Source organism: Mobula hypostoma, chromosome 9 (assembly GCF_963921235.1).
Source record: "Mobula hypostoma chromosome 9, sMobHyp1.1, whole genome shotgun sequence".
NCBI classification, from domain to species: Eukaryota; Metazoa; Chordata; class Chondrichthyes; order Myliobatiformes; family Myliobatidae; genus Mobula; species Mobula hypostoma.
The window spans coordinates 20,039,509-20,056,939 of record NC_086105.1 but is presented as its reverse complement, the minus strand read 5'-3'; the positions used below and the strand labels follow the sequence as shown (position 1 = coordinate 20,056,939).

The 17,431-nt window shown below is 36.7% G+C and overlaps 1 protein-coding gene across 1 annotated transcript in view; it reads right to left on the bottom strand.

Moving 5' to 3' along the window:
- Positions 1–17,431, bottom strand: part of LOC134351547 (ankyrin repeat domain-containing protein 26-like) — a 129,153-nt gene that overhangs the window by 25,509 nt on the left and 86,213 nt on the right. The window contains exons 21-29 of the mRNA XM_063057829.1: positions 14,685–14,823; positions 12,839–13,052; positions 11,693–11,876; positions 10,003–10,137; positions 8,381–9,346; positions 7,397–7,549; positions 5,292–5,464; positions 4,402–4,495; positions 400–477 (exon numbers count right to left, since the gene is read on the bottom strand). Coding sequence (XP_062913899.1) covers positions 400–477; positions 4,402–4,495; positions 5,292–5,464; positions 7,397–7,549; positions 8,381–9,346; positions 10,003–10,137; positions 11,693–11,876; positions 12,839–13,052; positions 14,685–14,823 — 2,136 coding nt within the window. The remainder of the gene's footprint in view (positions 1–399; positions 478–4,401; positions 4,496–5,291; positions 5,465–7,396; positions 7,550–8,380; positions 9,347–10,002; positions 10,138–11,692; positions 11,877–12,838; positions 13,053–14,684; positions 14,824–17,431) is intronic.

Below are 17,431 nucleotides of genomic sequence, written 5' to 3'. Positions count from 1 at the left end.
GTGAGTTCAAAAGTTGCACTGGTAAGTTAAATAGGGACAGATAGTACATATCTTGGTTAATTTTAAGAATCTTCAATTAAAAAATCTTAATTAAATCTTTGTTAGAATTAGTTAATAAATGGGGATTTGAATCACAGATGCAAAATATATTACATTTGTCAACAAAATGCAGGACAAGAGTGCTTCAAAAAATATTTCAATGGGCACGTTTCTCTTTGTAGAAATAATTTTACAGTATATTTTTGGAGCATAAGAATGTAATATTTAATATTTCAACCTATTTGTCAGTTGTAGTATTTATTATGTTATTTCAATAAAGAGAAAATAACATGCACAGCTGTTTTGGTTTTCAGAATAAAAGCATCACATGCATTCAGCTTAATTAATGAAACATCAAACCTCTTGACTGAGTTGATCTTCCAAGTTAACCTTTAACCCTTGCAAATTTGTTATTAAGTCTTCCAAACGAGCATGAACCTGTATAAGTAACATCATAATAACTGTTATGATTTTCTGCATGATGATTTCAATGTGAGGAATGATATAAAAACCATCTCATGTGATAACAAGGGTCTAAATTAAGGAATGCATACTCAACATCGCCTGAGTGGCTAGTTCTGTTCCACTCAAAAAAATTACTTATAATTTAAGAGATAAATATGTAACATTTCTGAATATTTGGCGCCCTTATTTACAAAAGATAGGTTGTGCTAACCACTATGTTATTGAGCTGCCCCTGAGGACCTATCCTGGGTCGAACATATTGATGCAGTTACAAAGAAGGCACAGCAGCGTCTGTATTTCATTTGGAGTTTGAGGGCATTTGACATGACAACAAAGATGCTGACGAATTTCTACAGATGTACCTTTTCTACTTTTTCTCTTTTTGCACTACTTATTTATATATATTCTTATTGTAATTCAGTTTTTATTATTATGTATTGCAATGTACTGCTGCCACAAAACAACAAACTTCAGGACATATGGCAGTAACACTAAACTGATTCTGATTTGTGCACTGTCTTGGCAAAATGATGAGCAACAAATTCAGGTGACAACTCAAAAACAGTTTGCATTAGTCCGGCTCAATCGCTATCGAGCAACTCGCTGACGGGATAGGCCTCTGCTGTACTTAATGTTCTTAGTATCCAGTAGTGATTGCGATTATAAGAAAGATGTAGAAAACGAACAAATGCACCTCTGATTGGACCCAGAGTGGCTATTGTGACCCAGTGCCCCACTATTTTACAGGAAGGATATTTCATGTGTTTATCAAGGTGTTGTTACTTTTTTATATTTCTGTATCATTATATATTGTCAACAGTCAAGCAATTATGATGGTCAGGCTCAGAAAGAGTGACTAGACTGGTTTCCGACACCGTGTCCATTCCACAAAATCTTCCTTTTGTAATATTATCTACCCTTACTTGAAGACCCTTCCCCTCCTCCCAAAAAAAACTGTTTATGACTTCCAGTAGAATGTTTATATTCTTATACAAGCTCCACAAAAACAAATTAAAATAGAGACCTGATTTAGTTCTGAAAGGCTGAAAAATGAAATTGATTTTCAACCCTATGAGAACACATGCATCAGAAAACCAAGTATAGCCTTAAATATTTCTCCAAAAATTGAAGTCCAAATTCTAAATTCTGTGTGAATAATAATAGTTAATTTGGTCCCAATAGGTCTACAAACAACGCCATACAACATGCATAACCTGCTTTAGAATCAACTATTTTCAGAATTTATTATCGGAAAAATGTCACTGGTAAAAGGTTTCCAGCATTCAGATGAGATAAAAATATACAATTACTGGATTAAAAAAATGATAAAGCATTCTACATTTGAAATTCTATATTTAGCAATGGAGGTGGGCTTTCAGCTCTTCTCTGCTGCCCAGTCAAATCGAGAGAGGAGGCTACACACAGGCCAGGGTGAAAGATTTAAATAGTATCATTCACAGCCTTTCAGCTTTTCCTGGCAGTCCAATCAAATCTGATAGTGGGGGAGTCTAGGACCAGAGGTCACAGCTTCAGAATAGAGATACGTCCATTTAGAATGGAAATGAGGAGGAATTCCTTTAGCCAGAGGCTGATGAATATATGGAATTTGTTGCCACAGGTGGCTGTGGAGGCCAAGTCACTGGGTATATTTAAGGTGGAGGTTGACAGGTTCTTGATTTGTCAGGGCATGGAAGTTTATGGGCGAAGGCAGGAGAATGAAATTGAGAGTGAAAATGGATCAGTTAGGGTGAAATGGTGGAGCAGACTTGATGGGCCGAATGACCTACTTCTGCTCCAATCTCTTATAGTCTTAAGTATACTATAATCAATTGCTTTGCTTCTAGAAACGTGTGTGAAGACCTTTGAAATCATGACTAAGATGGCTTCACCTACTTAGTATTCTCAGTATTGAATTTTAATCAAGATTTAAATTTTACTAATGTATCTTCTCAACAGTGTACATTTTCTCATCTGCAACACTGCTATAACAGCTTAGATGTGTCACTGTAGCCATCTGTCCAACAGCCTTCCACAATCAATTCTCTATAACAATATTCCACAAAAATAACCCATATATTAGCCATCAGGAAACATGCTTAATGTTGACTTGATAAAGCAATTTCCCAGATTATAGTTTAAACTTATGCATTCTAATTTACATGAGTTTTAGCAGGGCTAACCAAGTACATTTCTGGAATGGACTACCTTGCATCTCCTTTTCTCAAAAATACTTAGCCTTCCAAAGGTGAGCAGATTCAATATCATAGATCATTATAAGCAGTTAACATTAAATGGGATGAAATAGTACTGCAAGAATGGGAAATTCCACGACGAGGCTCAAAGAGAGTCGTAATTTAAATTTAACAAGGTGTTTGAGTTGTATGGGGTTGGCATTTTACAGAATTGACTGGCATTTTATTTTGACTGGCACCATTTCAATGGATAGTAGATGGCATTACAAGCTGTGGCTCTAAGAGGCAAACTGAGTCTTGCCTAAGTGAAGCTGATATTATGAGATCATAAACTTAAAATGAATACGGTATCTTAGAAGGAAATGCTGGTTTTCTTAATCTGAACACTGACAGAATGGAACTACACATTCATAACCTGCAACTCCTTAGAATTCAGGAATCCTAAAACTGAAAATCGATCTCATTGAGTAAACAGTCATTTGCGTGACATTTCCAGAGGCAACTCAATAACATTATGGAAAAGAAGTTCATTTTTAAGAATGAGTAGTTTGGAAAATCTGCAGTTTTCAGGAGTAGTAGAAAGTATGAGTTGGGATACTTAATAGATGATTGTGCTTCTCTTGCATCCCAATACTGTAAATTTAGAAAGAAAAACTGGTAGAAACATAAATAGGAAATGATAGTTCTATGTTGAGGAAATGTACACTTTTGGATAATAACTTACTGTGATTTTGGAAATTTGCAAGAACCAAAAAGCATTAAAAAGTTGAACATAAAACAAGGAATATACCCTCCTATTTCTGAATTATACAGTCCGTCCTTTGGGGAAGTCTTCATTGTGTTAGATCTGTGGGATGATGACACACAGTGGCCACTTTACTAAGTACACCCATTTGTAAATGCAAATATCTGATCAATCATATGGCAGCAACTCAATGCATAAAAACATGCATTGGTCAAGAGGTTCGGTTGTTGCTTAGACCAGCTGTGGGTGAAAACTCCTTGCTAATGAGAGAGGTCAAAGGAAAATGGCGAGACTGGATCTAGTTGAGGAATGACCATGTATTACAACAGCGGTGTGCAGAACAGCATCTCTGAATGCACAACATGTCAGACCTTGAAGTGATTGCCTATAGCAGCAGAAGACCACCAACATACACTCAGTGGTATGAGGTACTGTGGTACAGATGGTACCTAATAAAGTGGCCACTGAGTTTAAGAGAACGTTCAATCAGTTGGTTTCCTCTCAGACCTGCCTGAGGATTAGTCTCAAAACACAAAATTCTTTAGCCCTCACTAATTTCTCAATGCTTTCATTATGGTTTCCGATTTTATAGAACCTTCACTTAGGAAGGCCAATACTATAGATAAAATACTTTTATAATGGATATCAGAGAATGCTCATGACACATGCACTCAAAGGATAACAGAGGATGCAGAAAGGAAATACAAGTACAGCCAAGGTCCATTTCACTGCATGCTGCATGTACAATAGTCAACAAAACTCAGATGATGTGCAACCTGAGCTTTTCAGAAACAGACTAAAATTATAGTGTAACAAAGCTTAGATGTTTTCCATACCCAATAGCTGTATCTAAATGCTTCCACTGTGACATCAATACAACAAAACATTACATAGTTGCAAAAGACTATTCTTGAAAAATGCATTCAAAATAAACTGAAATGGTATTGAGTTTACACTTACTGACTGGGACTCTTTAATTTCCTTCTCCAATAACTCAGCTTTGTTTGTTTGCTCTTTTGCAGCAGCTTTTAATTCTGCATTCTCTATCTCTAACCTGGAACAATAATCGGGGCATGATAGAAGCTCACAGAAATTAAGATAATGATAATAAATTGATATATTCACCAAGTTTAAAGAAGCATAAATGTGGGTAAATTCAAGGTTCAAGAGTATTACACCCTTATTTTTCATTTAGCATGATTCACCCACATCCAGTCTAAACTATCAAAAGGCCAAGGAATTTTAATTTAAATTATATTCGCACACAAATCATTTGCTTCATTTTTAGGGCTAATTTTAAACTTCTGCACTATAAGCTGGCCCAAACAATAAATGATTACAATCCACATTAAATAAATGAAAATTTCTGCAACTAGTTCTCATGTACAAAGTTTCAAAGAGTTACTTTCATAATGGCACTTGAAAGGCACATTTTAAAGCTTTACGTTTACTAAGAAACTAGTTAAAAGTATTCCTTGCTTTAAAGGAAAATTGTACAGTTACTTAATGTCAATCTACTAGAGTTTGCATAAAACAGATTAAAATGACTCCTTTTTTGTGATATGAAACACTTTCAGGAGACTATTAATAAATATTCATGGAATAATGCGATATGATATATCTTTTCAAACTGTGCTCTAAAACACTACCTTGACGGGTGAGTTCATGAAAGATTTTACAACAGCTAGCATTCTGAAATTTAATGCACATTTGCAACAGATTACCTACTATGCTCAAAGTGGAAACACTTGATGAAGCCATTTATCAGATTGTAACAGTAGAATGACAATCAGAACCTTTCATTAATCTTTGCTGATGTTAATTACAATGTTCTAAGTATTATTACCTACCGCTGAATCTGATCTTCGAGATGCTTTTTAGCCTCATTTCTTTGTGAGGAGGTTGAAAGGGCTTCTTGAATTTTCTGGGAGGCTGCAATCTCATATTCTTTCTCTTTCAAAGCATTCTCCAATTGCTGAATTTCCCTTTTTGATTGCACATTTTTGTCTTTGTTCTCCTCTAACTATAAGGAAAATACATTCTATTTAATGTTCATAATCTAAATAAGATATTTTTTTAAACAAGAAAAATACTGTTTAAAAACTATATTTATATAAAAGCCATCCCATTACTCGGCATGCTTGGAGAAGCCCTGAGGTATTTCACTTAGAAAATGCTGCAACCAAGTTTTGTCTCAATTGTTATCCTAATGATAATTCAGAATTTACAAGTGGCAGTATTAGGCAAATTATTATTTTGGTGCTAAATTCAATCTTTTTTCAGAAGAAATTATTCTTTACACTTTGTGCAGTTAACTCATCAGGAATTCAGCTGTTTGCGATATATAGAAATGACCTGGTTGAAAACTGGAGAATGGTCAAATAATAATGAATTAATTATTACAATCTTGTAGTTTTAATCAGGGAATGTATCCAGTGGGAGTAACATTGAAGATGAGAAAATTCAAGATTCACAATTATTTAATTTCATTCCCAGTACACAAATGTAAAGAAGAATGAAATAATTGTTACTTGGCTCTGGCATAAATAGAAAACAAACACAATAATAATAATAAAAACACAATCAATATAAATATATAAGGTAGCTTATATACATAGATTGGCTACAAAGTGATGCTAGGCACAATTTTTCTGTCTGTACGCAAGGTGACTGACAGAAAATTATAAAGTACTAGAGGTGGGGGAGGGTTAGTGTGTGAAGGGGAGGGTTAGTGGGTGAAGGTGTTGATCAGCTTAACTAACTGCTTAGGAAAGTCACTGTTTTTGAGTCTAGTAGTCCTGGTCCCCAAATATTACAATTGAAATAAGATGATAACACCTGTCAGAGATTGAACATTTCCAAGTGCCAATGGACGTTTGAGCTTAAGAATGAAACAAAAAAAACTCACACCCCTACTTAAAAAAATACACCTGGAAATCAAAAACATTGATTAGTCAATCTTAGGTTTTAAAAAGAGAAGGGCTGGTTGAAATAACAGCAATCCATATGTGTTAAAGTGTCAAAGGATCTGGATTACTAAATACTTCTGATAAAATACTTTTTATCATAAAGGGACTTTATAATAAAGTAAAGAAAGCCAGAAGATGCAGAATCAGGAGAGCATCAGAGATAGATTGTGTGTATCATGAACACAGTCACTGCAGAGACACTGAAGCTGCTGGATGTAGAAGTGTCTCACTCAACAAAAACAAGCAACAGGCATCATATTTCAGAATCTCTAGAGGAAGAGGCCTCCTGGCCCAATATTACACAACATTTTTATATGCCAAAGACAAAGGTAACAGCAGACAATTCTATAGTTACAATCTATCCACAATGCTTCCTTTATAGTTTTCACACCTTCCAGACACACAAAGTAAATGTTAATCAGCATTGTCTGATTTGCAATCGGCTCCAGTCTACAGCTCCAGGAAAACTATTGTTCAGGACTGCATTTTAAATTCAATCTACAATCCATATTCATATCTAAAGATTGGCTGCTGGTGAAGTTGTTATTTACTATATATCCTGACTCCAGAATACACCCTAACAGATTGCCAGTTACACGTATTAGGAAAAGATGAACAATATGCTGCTGGATCTCACTTCTTGAGGCTTCTAAGCAATAAAATCAATTAGGTAATTTAAAAAAACTTATTTATTCAGATAGAGATGAGAACATGCATCTCAAACTAACTAAGGCAAATACAAGAATGCAGAGACAGACAAGGATAGAATAGGAGGATAGGAGTGAATTTGTGCTATGCAAAAGCAGCACTTGTTTCTACACTGTACAGTGTTAAGTATAATAATAATTAGTTACAAATGATCCTTCTTTGCTACGTTGGGCATTTTTATATATTTGCTGCTCTTAAGAGCAAATCAATCCCTCTATTACAGAAATAATATTTTTATATTTAATTTTATATCACCCCTTCACAGTGTTCATACTCACCTTAATTTTCAATCTATGCAATTGCTTCTGTAAATGATTTTTCTCACACTCTATTTCATTGCGAGAACGTGTGACCACTTCCAAAGAGGCCTCTGACATAGAAAGTTTTTTCAGTGAATCAGCGAGATCCTGTTGAAGCTGTCTGAACGAAGCCTAAAAGAGAATATCCCAATATTATAATACATTCATGTTTTACCTTTAATATTAAAAACCATTTCAACAATGCATCACAGAGCTTTCATCAGATAAAATTGAATACTGAAATAATATTGTCCAAGTGTTCAGGTAAAATCTGAATTATGAAGAGCTTTAAAGGAAAGGAAGAGGAGAAAGTTAGAGATGATGGAAGAAAATGTAAGAAGTAAATGGTAGTACCCTCACTACTGAGTCATAAAAGCTCATGCTCAGGTTTGGTATTAACACAAACGACCAGTGCCACCTGCATCCCAAGATGGTGATTCTGGCCGGTGAACTGGATCACATGGCACCATTTGAAAAACAGCAATAATCATCTCCATGGTCTAAAAATATAAAAAACTCATTAAATGTCAATTGTATATTTTATTAGCTGCTGCTTATATAACAAATATGTGAAAACTGGCCCTTGCTTGCATCTGACAATTATTTGCTGCACAAACCTTCCTTAGCACCCTTAGCTATTAAATGTTTTGGGACATGAAGGTAGTCCTAAATCATTTTTACTTTACATTTTTAGTTTCAGCTACTCAAACCGTTACGGAACACAAGGTTCCACATTGTGAGAGAAAATCATTTTGCCAATCTTTTTTCTTCCACTGCTTAATGAACATGACAGCATAGTAATCCATCAAAAGACAAAACACTTTCAAAAGTAGATTGATGACTATTCTATCTAAAGTTTACTGTAGAAAGCCTTTAGTTCCAATCTAATCAAACAGGGAAGCAGAAAGGAAAGCTGAATTACAGAAATAAAGATTTAATTACCTCTTGAAATATTAACATTACCTCTTTTACATCTATTTCATTTTCATATTTGCTTTTTTGTTCGCTTTGTTCCATGTTCTTGTTCAACAACTCCTCATTTCTTTTCTCCAACAAACTGATCCTCTGCTCACTATCTTTTTGCAGTGTAGCAAGTATATTACTGAATTTGTCCTGAACATCAGTAACCACCTTTTCCTTCATTATAACTTTATTTTGTGCATCTTCGAGCTGTTGACGTAACAGTGTAATTTCACTATGAGCTTGGGCTAGTCTCTCTTGTAAAGATACCAGACAAACTTCATGTTTGCTTAACTGTCCTTTTTCCACTTTATTTGTTTTTTCTAGATCAGTTACATGCTCCTGAAACTGCCTCAGTTCTTTCTGAACACTTTCAAGCATACAGTTTTTCTCAGCAAGAGAAAGTTTAGCATGATGAAGTTTCTTGTCTAAATCATTGGCTTTTCTTTCCTCTTTAGTTAATTTATGTGACATTTTCTTACTGATTGCACGAAGATTAGATATTTCATTATTTCTTTTTTCATCTAAATGAACCCATTCATCACGTTCTCTTTGAAGTATTTGTCTAAATTCACAGTTGGCCTTCTGACTACATTCCAGTTCTTGAATTGTTGCATTCAAACGTGAAAGAATAGATTCCTTCTCATTCTGTTGATCTTTTCTTTGTGTCTCAAGAAGTTCAAGTTTGGAAGTCAGCAATAAAACTTCACTTTTCATGGCATTCAGCTGACTATTATACTGTAAGTTTGTTTGAGTTAGGTTATTTTCACTACTTCTTAAATCCTTCTTTGTATCTTCAAGCTCTACTTTTAAAGTCTCAATCTGTTCCATATACTTTTCCCGTTCCTCTTGATGGTGTTCACACAAATATTTCAATTCACGCTTGAGCACAGTAACTTCCTGCTGTAGTGTACAATTGTGTTCCATCAGTGCTTCTTCATTGTGGTGATTGTCGCATTGAGCAAGGGGCTTCAAAACAAAGATTTGTTCAATGAGAAAAATAAACAATAAACCAAGAGATAATACCTATTATACATAGAAATAAGCACATTTTTATTACTAAGCATCAAAGAATCATGGACCAATTTAGTCCATCCACAGATCTGCTCTATGATCTCAATTAGTATTCTTTTGCAAATGACCTCTAAAATGGTCTAACAATTAAAAGTGCATACCACTCACTTATACAGGGGGCAATTTATAGTGAATGCTTAACCTTCTCCTCCAAAAGGGTTGGGTTTGGAGGCTTGCGTGCCTCAATGACTCAGAGATCTATGTTGGTTGGAGTCAGGGTTTTATACTTTGACTCTTGGGAGGGTCACCCATGCCAAACAGGTCAAAGGGTCCACTGGTTCTCCTGGTTCGGGGGTATAGCCTAGGGCTAAGAACTCTGACTGGTAAAGCAAAATTGTTACGGAACAGCAATCAAGAATCCTTCTACATCTGTATGCAATGGTATTCCTGAGCCTCTACCTGGAACTTCAGTAGTGAAAACCAAAAGGAAGCTACTGAAGAATGCCCTGGGTTCTCTCTCAGATGCAGATTCATGTTCATAAAAGTACATTACACAATGTTCAGCAAAATATGTTACCTATTCTCAAGTTTTCTGCTCGCTGTTTACATACCTCTATTTCCTGTACAGTCGTATTATTTTCTTCAACAATCTTTTGCTGATTGTGCAGATGCCTGTTCAGAATCTCTTCACATTTTGCTTTCTCCTGGTTTAATTGGATTTGCAACTCTTTGTTTTCTTCACTCAGCTAAAGATATTTAAGAGTAACATTTTATTTTTAAAAATCTAGATTAACTTCACACTTACAAATAAGTACAAGATCTACTCATTCATTTTATTAACAGTCTTAGAACAGACCTTCACACCTTGATAACTCCGCAATTATGGATAAACACATGGCTCAAGGTTGTCTTCTATCTGTAATGTCCAAATGAGTACTTTCAACTCACCAAAGTAAGTATAAGAAGCACTGATGGGCCATGGGTATTCTTGCCAAGTTATTCTTCATAGAAGTCCATTCATGGCAGTGATTAGGTACAGGGAAATAAGAATAACTTCATCATCCAAACTGGAGTGCTTTCTCTTGTTTTATTTTAAAACAAGAAAAGTGGGGTGATGCTAGCTCACAAGGGGCTCGACTTGTAGATTTTGGGACACATAATTAACTGGGAGGGTGTAACTTAGCTGATGCTCCTGACTTTTTAAACAAAGTTCTTTCATGTGAATTAAATTACCCTGGTGAGGTCCAGACTTATTCCACTTTTTTAAATGCAATTGAGAAACTAGAGCTGAGTTGCCTCCATGAATGATGAATACTGTTTAAAGTACTCCCATTATGCTGGCAGTCATGCACTTCCAGAGTTTTGAGCCAGCAGTGGTGCGTGTTGGATGGCATATTTCCAAATCAGCATAATTAGAAGGGAAACTTCAAGTTGGCCACATTTCCTATGTTCCTGCTGAAATGTCAACAGGTGGTTGAAATGCTGAGGCATTGTCAAAAAGATTGTATAGGCTACAATCAGTCTGTCTGTGGAGAGAAAGGTTTAAATTGGTGGATAGAATTCTTCTGTTTTGGATGGGATCAAGTTTCACCTGTTGTTGGCATTTCAAACATTTATATTAGAGATGCTGGAAAATAAATACATCAGATGCTGAATATTCTCAGCCAAAGCTGTGCATCTCAATTTCCTATTTCTATTTTGCACTTGTGGCTTGTAAATAACGGAAAGCCTCCTGGTATCCAAAGATGTTTCATACTCTTGAATACCCAGCCTTTTGTATCTGTAATTATCATGGACATTGTGAGCACGTGGCCAAGTGGTTAAGGCATTGGACTAGCTACCTGAAGGTCGTGAGTTCGAGCCCCAGCCGAGGGAACGTGTTGTGTCCTTGAGCAAGGCACTTAATCACAAATTGCTCTGCGACGACACTGGTGCCAAGCTGTATGGGTCCCTTGGACAACATTGGTGTCGTGGAGAGGGGAGACTTGCAGCATGGGCAACTGCTGGTCTTCCATACAACCTTGCCCAGGCCTGCGCCCTGGAGAGTGAAGACTTTCCAGGAACAGATCCATGGTCTCGCAAGACTAACCGATGCCTTTATCTATCTATCTATCTATCATGGACAACAAAGATTTTGCTTTCTGAATACTTTTGGGAGTTCTTATGAAATAGTACCAGTGAGAAGATAATATAGGCATTATTGTTTCTTTTTTAAACACTCTCTTGCACCCTTCTATATTTAAATTGACTTAATATACTTGACAATTATTAAAATAGATAGTGATTATTAATTGTGTCAACCTTTTTCAGATTGATCATCACTGTGTCCCTTTCTATCTCCAGGTTTCTTAACATTTGTTCAGACTTATGTTTTGCTTGGATTTCTTCACAATACTGGGATTCCTTTCTCTGAAGATTTTCACAGCTCTTTTCTAACAACATTTCTGCAGTTATCCGTTTCTCCTTCTCTTGTTTCATCCTGAAACTTCATTTTGAACAAAAAAACATCTGATAAGGTATTTTTCATGCTGTGATGTAGAATATTTACATGCATTGTAACTCCTGCATATACCATCACAAATTTTGTGCTCATCTTTAATATGAGTATCAGCAGATACATTTCAAATGTAAGCATAGACGTACAAATGTCAAAACTGAAAAACTGCAAAAATCAAGATGCAGAGCTGATAGCTTTAGAGGCATGAGCATGTTATGAAATTTGAAAGTAAGGAAGAGATCTTTATCATCAGGCCTGGAGCTACAGAAGTCAGTGGGCATTCTTGTTGGAGAAAAGTGAACTGAGGTACAAGAGACTACAAATAAACAAAAACTGCAAAAGGAATTTAACAGATCAAATAGCATCTGTGGAAGTAGGTGTCAATGTTTTAGATTGAAACCCTGCAAGAGGACAGAGTGAGGAGGGGAAATAGCCAGTATAAAGACGAGCGGGGAGAGAGGGGTAATAGAACCAATTCAAGTTACGATACATAAAAGCTTTAGGTAAAGACATGCTGTGCAGGTAGAACAGAGAAGCATTGTAATAGCATGTACTGAGGGTAACTAATGAATGAGGGCTTCAGTCAAAGATGAAAGGAGACACAAAATCTTACAATTGATGTAAACAGGTAGTATGATCTTGTAGAATATCTCAATTCTGAAACATAAATTTAAGGTATCAAACAATCTTGCTTGGTTTCAAGAGGATAACAAAGAATGACAAGTAATATTTAGTCAAAGAATGGAGTTTATAGTGGGGACCAAAATCAATGTCAGACTTGCATACTGATTATTTTCATGCATAATACCAACCCACCTATTTCGAGTACTGATGTATCTACATGATATACTTATTGTATTGATGAATACTTTTGAAAAATAATTTCACATTTAATACAGATGCATCAAAAACACAAGATTATACTTAAAATTGAGTAAGCAAGAACTTACTTGTAATATTTAACTTCAAGATCCTTCTCCATTATTTTATACTCCAGTGTCAATTTCTTATCTCCAGCTTCCATCAATATTTGACCGAGTTCTTTACGCTCATTCGCTAGACATTTCACTTGCTTTGCGAGCAAGGCATAATCTTTCCTTTTTCGTTTCAATTCTCTTTCATATTCCTGAACCATATTTTCGATTTTCAGTAAACTTACCGAGTCTGTTATGGGACAAACTCTGTTAGAAAACTGAATCAAGTTTGCTTATTAAAATCGATTATTAAAATTTAGCAATATATTGCACACTGGTTTGAATAGTTTACAGAATTAAAATGTGATTTAGTTTCATTACATGAACAACATTTATGATTCAACATTTTTCTGCAGTCTTCCTTTTCCATACAATATTACTGAAATTATAATATTACTTAAAAATTTAATTTAAAAGATATTTTCATACAGGCTTCTTGTAAAGCCCTTATGAATAGAGAAAAGAAAAATAAAGTAGAACTAACATCTAAAACAAGATGAATTCTGCAGAAGCTGGAAATTCAAGCAACACACATCAAAGTTGCTGGTGAACACAGCAGGCCAGGCAGCATCTCTAGGAAGAGGTACAGTCGACGTTTCGGGCCGAAACCCTTCGTCAGGACTAACTGAAGGAAGAGTTAGTAAGAGATTTGAAAGTGGGAGGGGGAGGGGGAGATCCAAAATGATAGGAGAAGACAGGAGGGGGAGGGATGGGACCAAGAGCTGGACAGGTGATTGGCAAAGGGGATATGAGAGGATCATGGGACAGGAGGCAGAGGGAGAAGGCAAAAGGCTGGGGGGGAACCCAGAGGATGGGCAAGGGGTATAGTCAGAGGGACAGATGGAGAAAAAGAGTGAGAGAAAGAATGTGTGTATAAAAATAAATAACGGATGGGGTACGAGCGGGAGGTGGGGCATTAGCAGAAGTTAGAGAAGTCAATGTTCATGCCATCAGGTTGGAGGCTACCCAGATGGAATATAAGGTGTTGTTCCTCCAATCTGAGTGTGGCTTCATCTTTACAGTAGAGGAGGCCGTGGATAGACATGTCAGAATGGGAATGGGACGTGGAATTAAAATGTGCGGCCACTGGGAGATCCTGCTTTCTCTGGCGGACAGAGCGTAGGTGTTCAGCAAAATGGTCTCCCAGTCTGCATCGGGTCTCGCCAATATATAGAAGGCCATATCGGCAGCACGGGACGCAGTATATCACCCCAGCCGACTCACAGGTGAAGTGTCGCCTCACCTGGAAGGACTGTCTGGGGCCCTGAATGGTGGTAAGGGAGGAAGTGCAAGGGCATGTGTAACACTTGCTCCGCTTACAAGGATAGGTGCCAGGAGGGAGATCAGTGGGGAGGGATAGGGGGGGTGAAAGGACAAGGGAGTCGCATATGGAGCGATCCCTGCGGAAAGCGGGGGGGGGTGGCGGGGGAGAGAGAAAGATGTCCTTAGTGGTGGGAACCTGTTGGGAGGTGGCGGAAGTTACGGAGAATTATATGTTGGACCCGGAGGCTGGTGGGGTGGTAGGTGAGGACCAGGGGAACCTTATTCCTAGTGGGGTGGCGGGAGGATGGAATGAGAGCAGATGTGCGTGAAATGGGAGAGATGCGTTTGAGAGCAGAGTTGATGGTGGAGGAAGGGAAGCCCCTTTCTTGAAAAAAGGAGGACATTTCCCTCGTCCTGGAATGAAAAGCCTCATCCTGAGAGCAGATGTGGCTAACATCTACTAACTTTACATACAATGGTAAAACAAACAGTACATATTGCCACTTGAAAGCAAGACAGAAAATAGAAGACACACACCATTCTGATTTACTATCCTTACCTATCGTCTCCACATCAATTTGGAATAATTGAGCCTTAATCGTGTGCATGAGATCAGAAGATTCTGAGTCGCTTTCACTACTATCAAACAACTGTGTGAGATTACTCAGGTCATCAGAAATATTCATTGCTTTCCTGTTCTACAAACAGGAAAATCAAAATTAATTAAATCACTAACCTAACAATAAAATTCCTGAACAAATATGATAAAAGCATGAAAGATTTAAAACACCTCTGAATAGAGAAACTGACTAAAACATTATATGTTCATAATCTTTCATAGGGACTGGAAGATATTAGAGATGCGAGCAAAGGAGGTACAGTAAAAGAAAAGTTGAATAAAATTTATTTGTGTGGTATCTGAAAAGCAATGGACGATACATTATAACTTGAATCAATCCATTCAATGACATGAGAAACGACTTTCATAAGCTTTAGGTACCTCCTGATTTCCAAGCATAGTACGATAATTCATCCACTAAGTGATTAAATGCTAAAAAGATTATGCTAATGCAAGCCTAAATAAATGGATGATGGGACAAATAAAGCAACTATTATTTCTAACATTGTCATATTAATACCTCAATCTACCTGTAGATTGTTTACATCTAAAATTAGTTCTGATGAAAAATATCACTTCAAGTTCACTCTTAAGACCAAAGCTCATTAATCAAGAAATGGAAAAACTTAATGGAGGAATTAATATTTTAACAAGGTCTTATTAATTACTATTACCCAATACAAGTTGTTAAACATGACAGCGTGGTTTTGGACATCACGGCCAATTGGGTAATTGTTTATGATGCACCCAAGTTCTTGTGCACTCATGTCAGTGAACATTTTAGTATCGAACAATGGTGCCATCTATCACACAAGAACGTAAACCAAGACCTCAAATAATAGTTCAGATGGACATAAAATATCCTAGGGCAATATTCACAGAGAGGTATTCTGGCCCAAAGAAGTCTTGCACTCAAGAAATACGAACTCATGACTCTGATGTGGCCACCGTGGAGGGACTTGTGTCTTCAGAGTAGCAAGAGAAAGGTAGAATACAAATGAACACCAACTCATACACATTGTTGAATTATTATTCCGTGGCACATTTATTATTCCATGTGTGTCTCAACCAACTAAGTTCATCTGTACAGTTATACATAATTAGTGTATTTAGAATTGTTAAATATGCAAATCTACTCATTCAAAAACAGCTTCCAAGGCTTTACCTGATCCTATCTCTGGGCCCTTTCCAATGTATAAGTCTCCAAGAATTCTATTTACTTCAGTGATCTCTTGTGCTCACCCTCATTTCCATTGCCCTACCATTGGCAGTACTGCAGACCTATTTAACTTGAAGTCTTAAGACGACACTATAATTTAAAAAGATGCTGCAGCTCCAAGAATTGTTAACTACTAAGATGACTTACATCAGCGAACAATTTAAAGAGGTCTTTAGTAGATAGCAGTCCAGCTCCAAGCTTTCCATATAGCAGCAACCTCAGCATACAGCAGATGAGATTGGTCCAAGGGCCTGTTTAATTTCTGCATTACTTTATGACTAAGGTCGATTGGCATTTTCAGTTTCTTTTAATTTCCACTGCTGAGGACCAATTTCTTTACACTAAGAAATGCCCAGTTTTCAATTTTCAATTAATGCTGAAGTTTTGAAGGTGGATTTTGAGAGACAAGGGACCCTAGAATTCTGATGTCCTAGAACACCATAAAAATATTAAATTTTGTCTAGCAGAAGCTACTAATTAGGGAGTGCTCAATCCAGAGCATCTTGCTTGATGGTGGTTTGGTGGGAAGAAGTGAGAAGGCCATGAGACTACATACAGCAGGATAAACTGCTGCAGGGTAAAAGGTAAAGGAGGGTTCCTTCCATTGCTGTCTTTGCGATCACAGGGTATCCCTTTTCTGGCAGTCCCAGACTGGAAATCCAGATCCTGTACATTATTATTCCTCAGTCCTTGAGCCATCTTGATTGTCAGTCTGCATGATTATGCAACCTTTCACAGATGTGGGTGTTGGATGTTTTAATTACAATTCCACAAAATAAAAACATGTGTATAAAGCTATTTTAGTGCTTCGAGTAAAGGGACAACTGTGACAATCAGGGGGCCTCCAAAACAGTATCTAAAAATATTTTAAAATACTACACCAAATAGTTGTTTCACCAAAGCCTTTTGTGTTTTTGAACAAACTTTTTCTTCCTATAGATGAATTTTTATGAAAACAAAATATTAAATATAAATGCAACTTCAGGAGTGAGAGTATGAGATTCAATAGTCAGAAATGTAGAGCACAGAAGCAGGCCCTTCAGCCCAATACAATTACAATGCCAACCTATGCTAACCCATTCATGTACATTAACCGCATCCATTAACTCCTTTCCTATCTAACTAACTGTCCAAATACCTATTAAATGTTGTAATTGTGCCTGTCTCTGTCACTTCTTCTGGTATTTTAACCATCATGCTCTGTGTGAAAAAACATGCCAATCCGAACTTCTTTACATATCTTCCTTCTCATCTTAAACCTGTAATTCTAATTTTAGACTCTTTTGCCCTAGAGGGAAAAGACATAACCTATCTATGCTCGTCAATTATAAATGTCTAGAAGGTCACCCCTCAGTCTCGGATGGGCCAGTGAGAATAATCCCAACCCAGCCTCTTTTTCTTGTAACTCAAGCCTCCCCTTCTAGATAATCTAATAGCAAATCTCTTCTGCATATGCTCTAATGCTACT